General features: G+C 36.7%; 1 protein-coding gene across 3 annotated transcripts in view; it reads right to left on the bottom strand.

The window, feature by feature from the left end:
* The window catches only part of SLC10A7 (solute carrier family 10 member 7), a 264,253-nt gene that overhangs the window by 239,748 nt on the left and 5,818 nt on the right, over positions 1-18,687 (bottom strand). For all 3 annotated transcript variants that reach the window (XR_009008398.1, XM_007189382.2, XM_007189381.2), the window contains exons 2-4: positions 17,899-17,981; positions 11,592-11,728; positions 6,168-6,243 (exon numbers count right to left, since the gene is read on the bottom strand). Coding sequence is in view for 2 of the 3 variants with exons in the window: in XM_007189382.2 (XP_007189444.2) it covers positions 6,168-6,243; positions 11,592-11,728; positions 17,899-17,981 (296 nt within the window). In the remaining variant the exon portion in view is untranslated. The remainder of the gene's footprint in view (positions 1-6,167; positions 6,244-11,591; positions 11,729-17,898; positions 17,982-18,687) is intronic.

Here is an 18,687-nt window from a genome sequence, read left to right on the forward strand (position 1 = left end):
CACCAAAGTGTAAGATGTGAGTTTAAGGGATGCAATAACTTTCAATCCATGACAAAAACCTTTCAGTAACCAACAGTTTTACAGAAAAAAGCATTTACAATGAGAGGTATATAAGTAACAGAAAAAAAAAAAATTCCTTCTACGTTATACAACTTTACAAAATAAAACGAAGAGAATCATTTCAAATGACACTATTGTATCTGCATACGTCCCCCAAAATCATTAAATACAAATATGCTACACAGTCGCACATTTTAACACACGAGAGCATATGCTAAACATGTGTACAGGTATTAAAAGATGTATATATAAGTATTTGAGAGCATAAACTCAAGGTCAATAAGTTTAATAACACAAAATCTGGAAAGAAAAAAGTTTTCTTACATGTATAAACACTGCAAAGAATAGTCAGCTGGAAAGAACAGTGTAACATGGAAATGTGCCCCAGTAATTTTCCCCCCATGCTAAAATCCATGTGGGTACATTGCCGCTGTGTGTGAGACAGAGCAGACAATCATGGCGAAGTAGAATCGAAACCTTCACCTAATGGCACCTGACACTGCACTCAGCTTTTGGATCTTTTCATTTACATGCACCAAAAAATTCATTTTCTATCCTTAGATTAGATTTTTCCAATATATGATACAAAAGATTAATATTCCCTTACACTTATTTCAACAAAAGCCTATATTCGGTTACCTTACAACAGTATTTTAGAAAACCATGAAACTTAAAATTATCTAATATTTTTACCTACAGATCATTTTCTTCCATAATCTGACATAAATATAAAATAGTCTATTCACTGCACATCGGAAGACATGACCAAAATGGACTTTGAAAGCTTCATTTCTGAAGCTCAGTGTTCAATATTTATGAAAAATTGTGTCTTATTCCCCAGGACTTCAAAAATGCTTGACAGGGCTTCCCTGGTGGCACAGGGGTTAAGAATCCGCCTGCCAATGCAGAGGACACGGGTTCGAGCCCTAGTGCGGGAAGATCCCACATGCTGTGGAGCAACTAAGCCCGTGTGCCACAACTACTGAGCCTGTGCTCTAGAGCCTGCGAGCCACAACTACTGAGACCGCATGCCTAGAGCCTGTGCTCCGCAGCAAGAGAAGCCACCTCAATGAGAAGCCTGTGCACCACAACAAAGAGTAGCCCCCACTCGCCGCAACTAAAGAAAGCCCACGCACAGCAACGAAGACCCAACGCAGCCAAAAATAAAAATAAATAAATAATTTTTTTTAAAAAATGACAATCATGAAGCTGCACAATATAAACATTTAAAGAACTAGACCAATGATGCTAGAAAACAAAGGAGATGTTCATAAATTCAACATTATTAACATGCAACATTAATGTAACTAATTTAAATATCTACTGGGGAATGAACATATAGATACAATTTCAAATGTTATATGTTAATGTCAAGAAAATGAGTGAACTTTGAACTTCTGCCAAAAGTCATTTGAGAAAGAAAAGTTTTTTAAGGGAATCACATTAGAAAGAAAGAGATAAATGACACCTTTAAACTAATTACCATTAGTCTCAGATATACCACAGGAGACCCTTTCCTCAAATTCTTTCAAGGCAATAGAAAGATAATCATAGCAGGTGCTAACCCAAGACTCCAATAACTTCTCTACCTCACTAATTATGTGGCAACTGAAAGAATTACTTGGCATACTGAAATGCTGGTTAAATCCAACTATCTGCCAATTCCATTCCTACACCGAGAAGTTAAATGTGGCTTAGAGAAAACACATATCCATGATGCCTGGCTTCATTTTAAATGCATGGCTTGATTTCAGCTGGGTCCTTGGTGCTGCCTGGCAATGCTACTATCTTCTCCATTTGACTCACTCTCCCCATCTACATGGCAATTCCACATTTTCTCCTCTCATCTCGAACATTAATAGCACTTACCCCCATCATCACTCTCTGCTGCTGAGAAAAAATGAAAGTCATCAGAAAAAACTCCCAAGTATACCCCTTCTACCCATCTACGTGGAACTATAGCCAAGCACTCTGCCTTCCCTCCTGTTATTATGAACAAATGGTCCAAGCTCCTGCTGAAGCTCATACAACCCAATACCATTGTCTCCCACTTGGTCAAATAAACTACTCCAGCACTCTCTCTTAAATCCACAGCTTGCTCTCTGTTGTATGATTTTCATCATGATAGAAATACACTATCCTTTCTGCATTAAAAAAAATATCTTGACCCTGCATCTCTCTCTAAATATAGTCCCATTTCTCTATTCCCTTTTATCACAAAGGACCTCATAACAGTGGTCTAGACCTCCTGTCTCTAATTCTTCTCTTCCTGTTTTCCTTGAACCCACTCTACAAGCTTTTGCCACTATGCTCCACCAAAACCACCCTGGTCAAGGTTACCAGTAACCTCCACATACCTTAATTCAATGGTCAATTCTTGGAATTAATCTTACACAACTCATATCAGCAGAATTTGATACCGCTCATCATACCCTCCTCCTTCAAACCCCTTCTTCACCTGGCTTCCAGGATACCATGCTCTCTTGTTTTTGATTCAGTCTCACTAATTATACTCTCTGTTGCCTTTGCTGGTTATTCCTCATTGTCCTGACCTCTTAATGTTGGAGGGTTCCCGGACTCAGTCCTTGAACCTCTGCTCTTTTCTATCTATGCTCTCTCCCTAAGGAATCTCATCCTCAACCTTGGCTTTAAATACAATTTATTCACTGATGACTCCCTAATTTATGTCACCAGGTTTAGGCCACTCCCTCAACTCTCAACCCCTGTATCTCTAATTGCTCACTGACATTTTTGTTTGGATATGTAATAGGCATCTTGACACATCAAAAAAATAAGCTCTTGATCTTTACCATATGGCTGACATTACAAGTATTCATCAACGTCCAGCTCCCCTCACCTTCAGGGCACAGGAATGACAACCCATGATAAGGCCACATGACTTGTTCTGGCCAATGTAATGTGAGCAGAAGTGCCATGTATCATTTCCCGCCTGGACATGAAAAGCCCATTGTGATTCTCCAGTCTCTCTCTTTCCCTGCTGTGGCAACTGAAAATGTTTTGTGTTCCATCCAGATGGTGTACTTCAAGACATGGAGCCTCCACCAACCAGGCTTCCTTAGTGATGGCAAAGACCTTCCCACTGCCCAACATGGAACAGGTACCATTAGCGAGAAATAAACTTATATGCTTAACAAGCCATTGAGATTTTGGAGTTCTTAGTTATCACAGTATAGCCTTGCCTACCCAGACTAAATACCCCCCAAAAACGTCTCTCACATAGTAGTCTTTTCCATCTCAGCAAACTCCATCCTTTTAGCTGCTCAGTCAAAAACCTTGAAGTCATTCTTGTCCCCTTTCTTTCTCTCATACCCCACATCCAATTCATCAGCATATCCTGCGCCTTCAAAATACATACAGAATCCAACCATCCTTTACTTTTTCCACTACCATTCTGCTCTTCAAAAGACACTGATAAGAAAATGAAAAGACAAACACAAACTGGGAGAAAATACTTTAAAAGCATATAGATAAAATGAAGGGCTTATATCCAGAATATATAAAACTCTCCAAGCTCATCAATAAGAAAACAAAACACCCAATTTTTTAAAAAACAAAATTTTAATAGACATTTCCCCAAGAAAGACATGGATAGCAAATAAACACATGGAAAGATAAGAATGCTCACCACTATTAGTCACTGGAAAATGCAAATTAAATTAAAACCACAATGAGATACAGCTACATACATATTAGAACGGCTAAAATTAAAAAGAATGACAATACCAAGTATTGATGAGACGTAGAACACTGCAATTCTCATATATTGCTATTTAAAATGTAAAATGATACAACCACTTTGGAAAATACTTTGGCAATTTCTAAAAAGTTAAACATACACTGGTGGTAAAAGAAGAGTGTTTATATATTGACAGATATGGTCCACTCCAGAAGCTGTTTATAGATGACTTATATTTACTGGTGATTCTTCCCTTGGCTGAAAGGTGCTAAAACATACACCTATGAGATGATCCAGCCATTCCACTCCTAAGTATTCTCAAGAGAAAGAAAGTATATGTCCACTTAAAGATTTGTACACAAATGTTCATAGCCCAAAAGTGGAAACTGCCCAAATGTCCATCACCAAGTGAATGGATAATCAAATTGTGGCATATCCATACAAAACACTACTATTCAGCAATAAAAAGGACTGAATTACTAATACACACAACATAGATGAATCTCAAAATAATTATGCTGAGTAAGAGAAGAAAATGAAAAAATAAAGAGTACACACTGTATGATTCCGTTACAGTAAGTCCCCTACATACAAACGAGTTCCATTCCAAGAGCGCATTCGTAAGTCCATTTGTTCGTAAGTCCAACAAAGTTAGCCTAGGTACCCAACTAACACAATCAGCTATATAGTACTGTACTGTAATAGGTTTATGATACTTTTCACACAAATAGTACATTAAAAACAAACACAAAAAATAAAGAAAACACTTTTAATCTTACACTACAGTACCTTGAAAAGTACAATAGTACAGTACAACAGCTGGCATACAGGGGTTGGCATCGAGTAAACAGGCAAGAAGAGTTACTGACTGGAGGAGGGAGAGGAAGTGGGAGCGGATAGAGCTGTCAGCAATAGGAGACGGAGGGCAAGGTGCAATTTCACTCACGCCTGACATCGATGGAACGCACGTTCGCATCTTTGAAAGTTCGCAACTTGAAGGTTCGTATGTAGGGGACTTACTGTGTATAAAACTCTAGAAAATGCAAACATCTATAGTGACAGAAAACAGATCAGAGGTTGCCTGGGGAAGACAACAGGAGGGAGGGATTACACAGCTGTACAAGGAAACTTTTGAGGGTGATGAACACGTTCACTATCTCAATTGTGTTGATGGTTTCCCAAGTATATACATATGTCAAAATGTTAAATTGTTTAAATTTGTGCAGTTTATTATGTCGATGATACTTCAATAAACTTTTTTATAAAAGGAATATAGCAGGTACTGAATAAAATGACTAATGATGAAAACAGATGCAAAGAAAACAAAATCCTAAGAACGAATTGCAGTGGGAACATTTATATCCTCCCTCATTCAATAGTATTCTTTTCTGAATGATAAAATATTAGTGGAAAAGGAGGAATAAGCTACTACAAAGCAGAGTCCCTCAGTATAAAGTCGTAGGGTCTTTCAGCCAAGAAAAACCACCTATAAGTAGCTCCCGAAATGGACAACCGCCATCCCAATATATAAGCACTCTTCTTTGGCCACAGTTTCCTAGTAGTTGAATAATTTCTTTGAACTCATCTTAGAAACCTGGCCTAATTTCTCCTTTTTTATATCATCTTCATTTGCCATTAAACTTATATTGACCCTTTTTCCATGAATTTAGTTTGCTACAAATTTTTTTTTTTTAATATTAATTAATTTATTTATTTAGGCTATGTTGGGTCTTCGTTTCTGTGCAAGGGCTTTCTCTAGTTGCGGCAAGTGGGGGCCACTCCTCATCACGGTGCGCGGGCCTCTCACTATTGCGGCCTCTCTTGTTGTGGAGCACAGGCTCCAGACGCGCAGGCCCAGCAACTGTGGCTCACGGGCCTAGCCACTCCGCAGCACGCGGGATCCTCCCAGACCAGGGCTCGAACCCGTGTCCCCTGCATTGGCAGGCAGACTCTCAACCACTGCGCCACCAGGGAAGCCCTACAAATTTTTTAAGAACTAAGGAATGGCCGTAGCAGGTGTCCTCAGTTCATGAGTCTCGGATGTAAAAGTCCCTTGCCTTGGATTCACTATCTTCTGTCTCCTCATTTCCCACTGAGGTAGAAAAATCACCTTCTCTATTTCATTCACCTCTCTTGCTCTTCTCTTTGAAATCCTAAATTCCACTCATTATTGTCAATTTTAGCATCATCCTAATACATGAATCCACCCACTTCTTTCATAAGCTGCTCTGGCTATGTGTTTTCTGTGACATGACTCCATCATAAAATAGAATAGAATAGAATAGAAAAGACTAGAATAAAATAAAATAAAATAAAATAAAATAAAATAAAATAAAATAAAATAAAATAAAATATAAAATAAGAGCATAGCACCCACTTATGTTTAAACAAAGTTAGCCCTGTGACTTACCTCGTTTCCACCAACTGCCTTGGTTAAAATCACTGCAGAAGACACAGGGGGAGGCATGCAACCTACTGTCTGCAACCTGAAAAAGAAAAAAATAAGCAACCATAAGTAGGCTTTTGTTTTCAATTATAAATAGTTTTCACTACATTCATTCTAAAATAGCAGAGCTGAGTAAATGAAAATAGGAGAATGTTTACTGATGCACATGCCCTTTTGAGTTTAGACAATTCTATATGAGGCAACGTGGCTTAATAGAAGCTCTCACTCCATTCCACAGACTTGGGTGATTTTATTTTTAAAATTATTTAAGCTCTTATACAACTCAAAAAACAGTCAGGTTATGGTGAGTGTAGTCATTGAAAGATAACCAAAATGGTTAATCATTTGGTAAGTGTATATGGTCAGTTATTTTCAGGTATCTTTTCCTTACATTTTTTATAGGAAGGTTTTTGGCAAAAATAAAACTTTAAAACCTCTTGCAGATTCTTTTCCACATAACAGCAATTCTCAAACTTTCATCTCATAAAAGACATTTTCATGCTGTTGTAATATCATTATAAAAATAGGCATGACACAATCATGTACTTCTTAGATTCAGACCCTATAGAAAATTCTAGTGTCTATTCTAAATTTGGTTTTTATTAAACTATGTGTATACTCCCAAGATCGTGACAAGAATTCTATTCTCTTAGTTTAGAATAGAAAACACATTGCATGACAAGCAAATGAAATTATGAGTAGTAAATCCAAGTATTAAAGATAAAAAACATTCCTCAGCATTCATACAGAATATATATTCTGGGGACAAAGCCCAACTAAAGTGGAAAGTTTATACAAGGAATCAAGGACACAGAGTATCTGACTAATATTTTGAATGTAGGATCACAGGTCATTTTTATTCACTTTTGTAATAATATATTGTCTAATCTTTATGCAATGAATTTATATTGGCTCTGAAGTAAGAAAAAATAAAAAGTTTTCATTAATTTTTGACTGAAAACTTAAGAAAAAACCTTATAGGGAACTTCCAGTTCAATTCACTTTAACATGGTCTTCTTTTAAGGTCTGTGTTCCCAAGTGATGCTGAAGTAGTCTGTCTGATTATGAATTCCCAATCTCTGAGCCTTCCTTGTGATCATTACCATCAACATCACTAATATTACTGAGATTTTACCATCTGTAGTAGATACTGTTCTAGACACTTTACTCATTTATTCCTCACAAGTATTTAAGATAAATACTATTATTATTCTCATTTTTCCGAAAACTGAAGTTAAGAAAGGAGTTAAATAATATGACCAAACTCACAAAATCACCTATCTTGGGTTAAACTTTTATTCTGTAATCCAGGGCCGAAGCCTTACCACGGCCTACCCCTCCAGGCTCTCTGCCTTCTGGCTTCTCTACCACCAATACAAGGAACAGATCCTCTCAGGTATTTTCAATCTAACTTTTTCAATCTTTCCCTCTCATCTGGCCTCTTCCCCTCTACGTACAAAGAAGGAGAGTTCTCCATATCTTAAAAAAAAAAAAAAACTCTAAGATATATACTGAATACATATACTTTCTATAGGTAGGACACTACACAAGGGTATAAAAAATGTATAAGACATCATTCCTGCCTTCAAGGAGGCAGAATATTCAACACACAAATGTAGATAACTAACCTCAAAATTAGTACTGTTGCCTCGTCAGGATGTAATCTTACTTTTTCCACTGTGGCTCACTGTTGTGCTCTACCTCCATGACCCCAAAGCTCATTCTCTCTTTACTCCCCTGGAATCTGACTTATGCCCCTTCTAGTAAAAGCAGTAACCTTATAAGTAACCAGCAATTTCCCAATCACCAAATCCAACATCCTTTTCCCTATATTCATTCTCCTTACCTCCTTGCTTCTCAAAGCACTCTATTCTCTTGGTTGCCATAGTACAGTATCATTCTAATTTATCTCCTGTCTTTTAAACCAGCCCATTCAAGTTTTTTCCTGTCTTCTTCTCAATCTTATTTGCAAATATGAATCTATATGAATACTTACAAATTTCTATTGCTAACCCTAACCTCCATTCCCAAATCCGTAGCTGCCTATGACTGCCACCATAAACAAAACATGTCTAATGTTGAATTTATGTATTTTCTAAGAAATCAATTTTGCCTCTCAATTAACCTATTTCTGCCAATGGGACAGTTTTTTTCCTAATGATCCAGTCTGAAACTTTGGAGTTAAGTGGAGCTCCATTCACTCTTAACAAACCAAACAATCGCCACAACCAACTTTCCATTCTTTTCCACGACTGTTGTCATCATTCCCCTTCAGATGCTTTTCGCCCAAGTCTGGACATTTCTAAACGCTTACTCAGTGCTCTCTCTACCTTCACTCTTTCTCTTTAACATAGCAAGGTAAGGAGTGTGTGCTCAGAATACATTTATCTCAGTGATTTAAACAGGATCTTGATGTAGAAGTCAGCAATTCCCTCCACTTAACATACTAAGTGTGTACTCTCAAATTGGGAGGGGAAGGGAGAAAAAGTGAGTGAGGAAGAGCTTTCTCTAAGTGAGATAGACTAAGTTTGTACTCCGTTAAGTTTAATATCCTGAGCTGAGAATTGTATGCTTTTTTTTATTTAGCATACTGTGATTACAAACTCTACTCTGCTCTGCTTATATATCCAGGAAAATACTATCAGATAATCTTCTTTAATGACCATTTTTAGTGGTTCTCTTGTTTAGCACATTTAAGAACTCTGCATCATCTACAGATTCAGACTCAAACTCCTCAGCCCAGTAGTTCCAGTCTCTTGCAACTTGGCCTTAAGGAAACTTTTTATCTTTGTCTCCCACTAATGTCTCATGTTTGAATTCTCTTCTTTAGGAGTACACAACCCCTGCTGAACCTCTTCCCCTTTAACTGATTACACCACTTATCTAACAAATCATATGCTGCCCCATTTTATTGGTTACTGTTTTATATATATGTATATATATCCTACCTATCCAACTAAATTGGAAGTTCCCTGGATACAATGAAAATGAGTTAATATCTTCCAATTTCTTGAGTGCTCTATACAGGGCAGATACTTGGTAAATACTGGTTCTTTATATGTATCATACCTTGTTGCTCTAAAATGATGTCATCACATTTATGTAGCATTTTACACTTTCTGGTGAAATTTTATGTTCATTCTCTCAAACTCAATCTGGCCAAAACAGCACTCTTGATTTCCCACTCTTGTCCCAACCTATTTCTCCCCCAGCTAAGAAAATGATGCCGCCAATCAGCCAGTGGTTCATACCCTAAATCCAGACTCCTCCTTGTCCTTCTCTCTCCCAACCTATCCAGCCATGGATACTGAGAGCCCTAATTTTAAAATATATCCTCCATACATCCATTTCTTTCTTCTGAGCAGCTCCCTCATCACACTAGCCTCCAAGCTGGTCTCCTAGCTTTCTCTCAGGCTCTTCTACTATCTATTCTTCATACAGGAACTAGAAGAATCATTTGCAAACATAAATCAGAACCATACTACTCTCTCATTTAAATCCCTCCTGTAGCTTCCTGCAGCACTCAAAATAAAAACGGATTGCTTTACAAACCTACAAGGCTCTGCATGACCAGGATCCTATCCATCTTTCCAACCCCAAGTCACATTATTCGTCCTCCATATCATCAGGCTTTGGCCATCATTGTCACTTTCCTGACCCTAGAATACACCAGGCTTGTTCCAGTCCTTACACATTTTGTTTTCTTTACCTAGAACATTCTGCCCCCAGAACTCTGCAGTCTAAATTAATCACCAGCCTGTCCCCTCAACCATCCATATCACACAGTTTTACTTCAGATCACTTATCTCTATCTTGATCATCTATTTACTTATTTATTGACAATCACACCTAGAGTGCCCTTGACATGCAAAACTAACTTGCCAATTTTGTTCACTGTTGTTTCTCCAATACCTATGATAATTCCTGGCATATAGAAGGAGCTGAATAAATGACTTGAATAAATGAATGAATAAGGGATCTCAATTGATATCCCCACAGCATTACTAAGCAGGCAATAAAAGTATGATTATCCTCACTTTATACACAGGGAAACTGAGGTTCAAGACTATTCAATGACTTTCCTCAAAGTCACATAGCAACTTAGGGACAAGGTCAGAGTGCAATCTTTAGGCTTTAAGTTCAGTGTTATAGTTGTTATACCATGATGCTAAAATGTGGTTAGCTTTAAACCACCTCAAATAATTTTTTAAAATCATTAAATCCTTTTAACAAACATGGCAACATTTTAAATGGGAGAAAAGATTCTAATAAAAAACTATTGCTCTATTTACAACAGTCAGGACATGGAAACAACCTAAGTGTCCATAGACAGATGAATGGATAAAGAAGACGTGGCACATATATACAGTGGAATATTACTCAGCCATAAAAAGGAATGAAATTGAGTTATTTGTAGTGAGGTGGATGGACCTAGAGACTGTCATACAGAGTGAAGTAAGTCAGAAAGAGAAAAACAAATACCATATGCTAACACATACATGTGGAATCTAAAAAAAAAAAAAAAAAAAGAACCTATGGGCAGGACAGGAATAAAGATGCAGACGCAGAGAATGGACGTGAGGACACGAGGAGGGGGGAGGGTAAGCTGGGACGAAGTGAGAGAGTGGCATGGACATATATACACTACCAAATGTAAAATAGATAGCTAGTGGGAAGCAGCCACATAGCACAGGGAGATTAGCTCGGTGTTTTGTGACCACCTAGAGGGGTGGGATAGGGAGGGTGGGAGGGAGACACAAGAGGGAGGAGATATGGGGATATACGTATACGTATAGCTGATTCACTTTGCTTTACAGCAGAAACTAACACACCATTGTAAAGCAATTATACTCCAATAAAGATGTTAAAAAAATAAATGAAAAAAATAACATGAAAAAAAATCTATTGCTAATTCAATTATCCTATCAAACATAAAACAGAACAAGTGAAAAAGTAAATGTTTGTCCCCTCTATATATTTTTTCTTTCCTATGCATTTTAAAAACACATATTATAGTCAGCCAGTATCTGTATACGTTTGGTAAGATATAGAACACAAAAGGTAAAGCACCCAATTGACAGCCTACATTACACACATGCACACAGACCTTACATCCTGTAGTGCCTTCCATTTTTCTCCCAACAGAAAATTGTCTCTCCTAGAACCTTATCATTTAGCAAGAGTGTATATTTTAAGATTCTTGTTATAAAATTCTTTAATGAATTTCCTTGGTGAAACACTATCACTTTAAAGAATAATAATAATGTTATAAGTGTTTTTATTTCCTTATATGACACATAAGCCCTTTTGTGTATAGTTGCCACAGAAATAATAATGTTACTAAAGATACCCCATTAAAAGTGGACCCTTCAAAATATTTAAACATACCCTTTTAAAAGCCATTCATTGATGGGTGTGATTGACAAAAGCTGAAGAAAAAGCCATATTGCTGCTGGGAAGAATGCAAGTGTAAAGATCTGAATAAAAAGATGTAGTTTTATATGCACCAAAGCACTTGTCAGCTCCTGTGAAAATGAAGGACACAAAATAACAAAGGTAAGAAAACTATTTCTGAAGACAGACTGCTACCAAAACAACATCACATGAATTAGGTTTTTTTTTAATTGAGATATAATTGACATATAACATTATATTAATTTTAGGTATACAACATGAACATTCATTGTGTATACTGCAAAATGATCACCACAATAAGTCTAGTTAATATCCATCAATGTGGAGTTATTTCATAGCTAAAATTTTTACCTATAAGCATATGCATAAGAGACAGACTTTAAGAAAAAAAAAGTTGTTCACGATAAAGTATTTTTCTATAAAATTTCTGAAGCATTCTAATTTCTTTCAAATACAGTATACCCCAACAATTCAGATTTGTAAAATTCTGGAACAGGACTAAGCTAACTACCTTTACACTAGTATAGATTTCGGAATTGTTGACACTGCAAACAAACATGTATGTTTAACTATTTAAAACAAAATCTTGTTTAAAAATTTTGGCAGGACCTAGAATTTTAATTAAATTTGATAATTAACCTCTATTCATTACACCAGACCTAGCAAGGCCTCAATTTGGCAAGATGTTACTAAATCTACACACAAATCATAATTCTTAAAAATGTCTTCCCCAATAATATTCTACAATTCAAAAGGGCTTTTTCCCCAAAATCTACTCACTAGATTTCTTTATTAACATTTACTGAATAGCAGCTCTGTGTCATGCTCTGAGCTTGCCACTTTATGTATGTTATCTCATTTAATCCTGACAACAACCCAGTTAGGAAGATATTATTATCCCTGTTGTACTGATGAGGAAATTGAGATTGAGAGTGAAGCTCAGAATCAAACCCATTTCTGGCATTCTATCAAACCCACTCACTCCTGCTTCTCCCACCATGTCACACCGCTGCCCCAGGAGAGAAAAGATTTGCATGAATCATGACACACCAGGCACATATTGTAAGTCTCACAGCTAAAAAAGGATACTCCGGTAAACTTTGGGATTTCAATATGTACAAACCAACAAGCGTTTACATTTGAATTTCTTTGAGTTATGTGGTTATTCAGCAAAAATAAAACAAATTCAGAAAGTAGTAGAATATAAAACATGCAGGCAGTCATTAAACACATTCAAAGTTGCCAGAGATTCACTGGTTTATAAACATAGCACTGTCATGTCCCCCACCTCCCTTAGTTCAAGTAAGTCATGAACTAGCCTCAGAGACATTAGCCAAAGTTCATGGTGTGATAAACAGTAGGTTAATGCAGACTCATTCACTGGTCACCACTTTCTGCAATCTGTTTCATTAGCTCCCACCATTAATCTCCCTTCATGTTACACAGCAGTTCCAGTTTAATCACATACGTCCCTAATGGCATCTATGGAACTTCTGGAAATCTGGGTCTAATGCAGGGCAACTGGAAAACACTGTGCAGACTGGAGGCCACACTGGGTCCATGGATCAGAGCTAACATAAAAGGAGCCATCTTTACAGTGAACCAGAAGTTGCACCCCAGAGAAAACTTGAGCACCAGTAGTTCCAAGAATTCTCAGCAGTCTTGAAACCAAATCTCACTCAAATACACTCAGAGGCATTCTTAAATAACCAAATAAATATCAGTGGGTTTTTTATTTTCAAAAAATGAAAATAAAATGATTAGCCAGAAGGCAGTAACAAAGGCATTTGCATACACTTCTCATAGGAATATAAAACGCTGTAACTTTTCTGAAAAGTAATTTGGGAGAATATCTCAAGGACTGTAATAGGATTCATATTCTTGGACCCTGAAATTTTATGTCTAGGCATTTCTCCTAAGGATATAAAAAGTGGTTACAAGCATTTATATATAGAATTGGTTGATAGTCACAGCATTATCTATTACAGTAAAATCTGGAAACAACTTGTATGTCCAAAAGTGAGGAAATAACTAAATAACTTAAGGTAGCAACAGAGTGTTAAGAGCTATTAGAAACTATGTTAAAACTGTGTAGACAAGGATGTAGAAGTTCAGGGTCTCTCCCTACTTAACCAACAGGTGTCTCATTGGCACAGCCTACGAGACCAACCTAGCAACTCATTCCTTCAGGCGGCAAACACTTACCCAGCACCTGCCTCCTTTCTAGGTACTTGGACTATCTCTCACAACTCAAACTTCACATATCATCTGACCCAGCAATCCTACTTCGAGGAATTAATCCTTCATACATATTCCCAAATGTAGGAAATGACATATTTTTAGGTTATCCTTTGCAGAATGTTTATAATAGCAAAACCCCATAAGTTACCTAAATGCCATTCAAGAGAAGATGAGGAAAATATATCAAGACACATTCAAAAATGGAATATTTTTCAGCATCCAAAAAGAAACAGGGAGTTTTTTACGTGTTGATATGAAACAACCTCCAAGATATGTGTTTTGAGTAAAATAAGGTAAGGTGGCAAACGGTATAAAACACCACAGTTTGACAGGGACGGGGGGTGATACACATATGTATGTTTTGCATAGAATATCTCCAGAAAGATACACAGGAACTGTTAACATTGGTTGCCTCCAGAGACAAGAACTGAATATTTAGTAGAGGGGTAAAAAGAAGACTTCTCATCGTATATACTTTTGTACCTTTTGATTTATGTTCATAAAAGTAAATAAAATATAAATTATCTTATTTTCAAATATGAAGAAAAATTAAATGAAATATATTACATGGAAAATTACTATTATACACTGTCATGTATTAAAAATAAAATTGTATGTGTGTATGTATGTGTATATTTATGCAAGTATGTGTATACATATATACACATATATACATATATACAATTTTTTAAATATTTTATTTTTAAAGTAGTCTCTATATAAAAAATACGTTTAGGGAAAAATGGGCTAAAATACACACAAATGTTAATAGCAGTTATTTTTATTCTTTCTAATCTTTCTACATGGGGAAAGACTACTTTTGTAATCATGAAAAAAGTTATAAAAAATAAAATGTAGTTAGAAAACACTAGTTGATCTGAAAAATGACAGTAGAAACAACTGACATTGTATCAAAATAATGGAACAGTAAAGAACCCAGCAAAATGAATCACAAGGGGCCACTATGTTGGGTCCTCAGGGGCCTCCTAACAACAGGCAAATAACAGACAGGAAGTGTTTCCAAGAAAGATTTTCAAGACTGTCACAAAAACCCAGTGTTCTATATTTTCTATATCTTCTTCATACAACCTTAAAGATAAAATAAGCTTGCCCTGGAAAAGAAAAAGCAAGTAAACACTATAAAATTCAAAATAGTATTATTCCATACATATCCATGTAGAATTGAGGGCCACATACTCAAATAAATACCATCATGAATAATTGAAGAGTTGATTCCACATGACATTTTATTTATTCACATGTAATACAGGTCGAATTCCATTAAAATAAACTTAAGGAGATACTCCACATACCAGGGCCTCGCTGACAGCATCAAGAATCGCTTAAAATCAGAGGCTCTGACTGGGACTTAGAAATATTTTCATTACATACCAATTTCCCTCCTAACCCTTATTTGACCTTTATTGGATTTGCTTTCTGAGAGTCAGCGTCATAGCTCTGGGCTGGAGACAAGGAGCAAGAGCCTCAAGTTTAGAATTTGCTGTATTTATTTCTAAGCTGATGGGATTTTTAAAAAATGATCTGTTTAGGAAAATAAAGGAAAGCCGGTATATTCTGGCCTAGTGGGGACCCTTTTCAGGCCCTGAGTTTCCTGCTCATCTTTGCTTCTGTGTCGAGCCAAGTACAAGTGCACAAGGTGGCAGTGCCTTGTGGCCACAGGCGCTAAATAGGTACTTGTTTAAATGAGATTGGTCTTATCACAGTCTCTTAAGTAACAAATCCTCTGAAACTGTAGGTTTGAAGTTAGCTAAATATGAAATATATTTCGAATGTGACCTTATTTCATTTCACTACAACAAAATTTCAGAAACCATTTCAACAGGTATGTCACAAACTAGAAATCAACAGTCATAAAAACGAAGATTTAGCATTAAATGATTTAGCATGCTTTTTAGCATGAAGTATTAACATAGAGTCCTTTATAACTTTAATAAATGAACAAAACAAATTTTAGAATACACATCATTACATCAATGTATAAGTAATACTACATGAAATGTTCACTATAAATCAAACTTGAGTGGGGCCAATGTAAATGCTTTCAAATAAACGCAAGTTAACTATAACCTACTGTCTCCTGTGTGCAAAAATGCACTGTTCCAAGACCTAACAGGATACAAAAATAGTAGTCCCAGCTGAAATTAGTTTAAGATTGTTAACTAGAAAACAAATAACAAGAAGTTCACTACCTCCTAACTTACAACTGTTTGGTTGCCCGGGAAATTAACAGGGCTTAGAGATGGCTTAACATTCCATCATGATGCAATCTAGGGCATCTTAAGTTAAACGGATGTTGAAAATGACTTAATGTTGTATTAGTTTGAAAAGGGCCTTTAATATGGAAGAAGTGGCTTTGATGGCTACTTAGATACCACAATAAAGCACAGGATCAAGGCATTTCATCATTAGATCCAAATTAGCTGGATGATTCTGAAGGTTTCCTAGGTGCTTACAGAAGAATTCGGTCCTTAGAGAAATGCTGGTAAGTATGACATTCTTCCTTCTTCAGCTCCTGCATCCCGCAAAGTTGGCTGCTTGACAGAATAGCATTAAGCAAGAAGCTAAAGGAGTGAGAGAATCAAATCTTGCCGGATTTCCCATGGCATAAAGAACAGCTGTAGCCATTAAGCAGCCATCAGGGGACGTAGTTAGAGCAACGTCCCAAGTAGAGGACTTGGGTAAGGCAGCTGTTCCACAAAGAGCATCAGCCAAGGCCAGCAGGAAGACCTCCAGGGAAGATCAGTCCAGCACCACCGGAGTGGCAACTATCTTTCTGTATCACTGGGTCCCACATTTCAGAACCAGTAGGAGAACTCAGGTGTTGAGAGAAAAAGCCTGGGCCCCCTTCAGCACTAATCATAGTCCTTTCGTGGCAATATAATTCCCAAAAACTAGAATCCAACCTATTTAGGAAATCCCGTTCTAGGTCCGTTTTCAAAAGAGCAAGTAATTAGTGAGAATATTTCAAATTCTTGAGACAAAATTTCTCAGACACTACACGGGGATCCCATTTACATCAAAAATGCCCCATTGATAAGATTTATACCAACCTGACAACTACAGAATACATACATTTAGTAAAACCATGCTTTTTCCACGTCACTACTAGGATGGTCAAAGAAGAAGGTAACTAAATTTGGTCTTCATTCAAAGCACACTTCAAAGAAAATAAACTTAAAATAAATAAAGGCAAGACATAATGCTGAAACAAATTTTACAGCCATTTCCAAAAAAACCCAAAATCCTGACATAGTACGATTTCCCTATCTACATAAGAATAAGCATCTTAGAATGACAACTTTAGAAACTCAATGTAATTTCTTCAAAAGTAAATAGGTATTTTCTCCTCTTTTTCTCTTCTACTACAATTCAAAAGAGAATCATAAATTCTACTCATTCCTCTCTTGGATGTAAAAATGCCTGGATTTGTTTAATTCTATAAGAATCCCATATTTAGTGACACCTAGATCAGTAAATAACATTACCTGTGTGTCTTCATAATAGATTGTGGCTTAGTATGAAAAATTCCAGCATTTATCTTAAAACATTTATTAATATGTAACAGATATACCAGCAAAGAATATACTTTAAAAAAAATTAGTTAAAAATTATAACATAACAAGCATCACTTGAGCAGCATAAGTCCTGGAAGCAAAAGATGATCCACAAGTTATGGAAACCTAACTAAACATCAGTAACTCCAGTGTGCCTCAGTGCCACTATAGTGACCACCACAATCTGAGGAAGACCTGAAGTAGATGTTTCAGTTCAGTTGTTGTACTGAAAACATAACCACTATAAACACACCCTTATTCTCCATGCTGCCCAGCTATGCAGTATCTATAATATATAGGTACAAAACGCAAGTCCTTTGCTGCAGTCCAAGTTCTCTTCTGTGATAGTGAATCTTCAGACTGTACCTACACACGGCTTTACAAAAGGAATCTGAAATTTCAAAAGAGTAAGCACGAATTAAATTTTTCTCCCTGCTTTTCATGTGCCCCATAGTTGACAGTACCTCCGTATTTAATGATAATCCACTGTTAAAGAATATTGTTGCGACAGCAATGTAGGAGACAGTTATTTCTGGCATCAGTGGTCCTAAAGAGAGAGAAATGAGTCACTGTTAGATAGGCATTTCCTGTAGATAACTTGATATGAAAGGAGAATCCATTGGAGGAGAATAAATGGTACTTTAAATCTCGGTGTCGCCGCTAACATACTAATGTCCTGACAGAGTTAAGTGTTTGCTGTGATGCAGCCTAACTCCAGAGAGGATTTTCCAGAAGGCGAAGACCATGGTTGTCCAGTGCAGCACAGTATCCTCAGAGCAGAAAAATGAAAATAAATGCTGCTCTCACACGGGAGAGCAAATAGGCCACATTTTTCCATATTAGGTCCTCTAATTTTATCTGCCATAGTAAATGTCGGCTCTGCCGGCATTTTGATTTCTGAATTCTAGCCACCAGAGTAATATCTGGGAAAAAAAATTTCTGTTGTTTGAAGCCACCCAGTTTGTGGTAATTTATTGTGGCAGCGCTAGGAAATGAACACATTCCCTCAAGCCAAACAACAGGACCACATCATGGTTCCTCCATTGCCTGTAACCCTCCACCGTTCCAATAGATACTGCTCAGCAAATAAGACCAAGCTGGGGAAAAATCACCACTCAGTCAGTCAACAAATATTCACTGAGCAACCACAATGCTACATTTTAGGCATCTGTAGCACATCAGTGAATAAAAGAAACAAAGAGCTCCTCAAACACTGCAATACCTAAGTGTCCATAAACAGATGAATGGATAAA

The sequence above is a fragment of the Balaenoptera acutorostrata genome, chromosome 5 (genome assembly GCF_949987535.1).
Source record: "Balaenoptera acutorostrata chromosome 5, mBalAcu1.1, whole genome shotgun sequence".
Lineage (NCBI taxonomy): Eukaryota > Metazoa > Chordata > Mammalia > Artiodactyla > Balaenopteridae > Balaenoptera > Balaenoptera acutorostrata.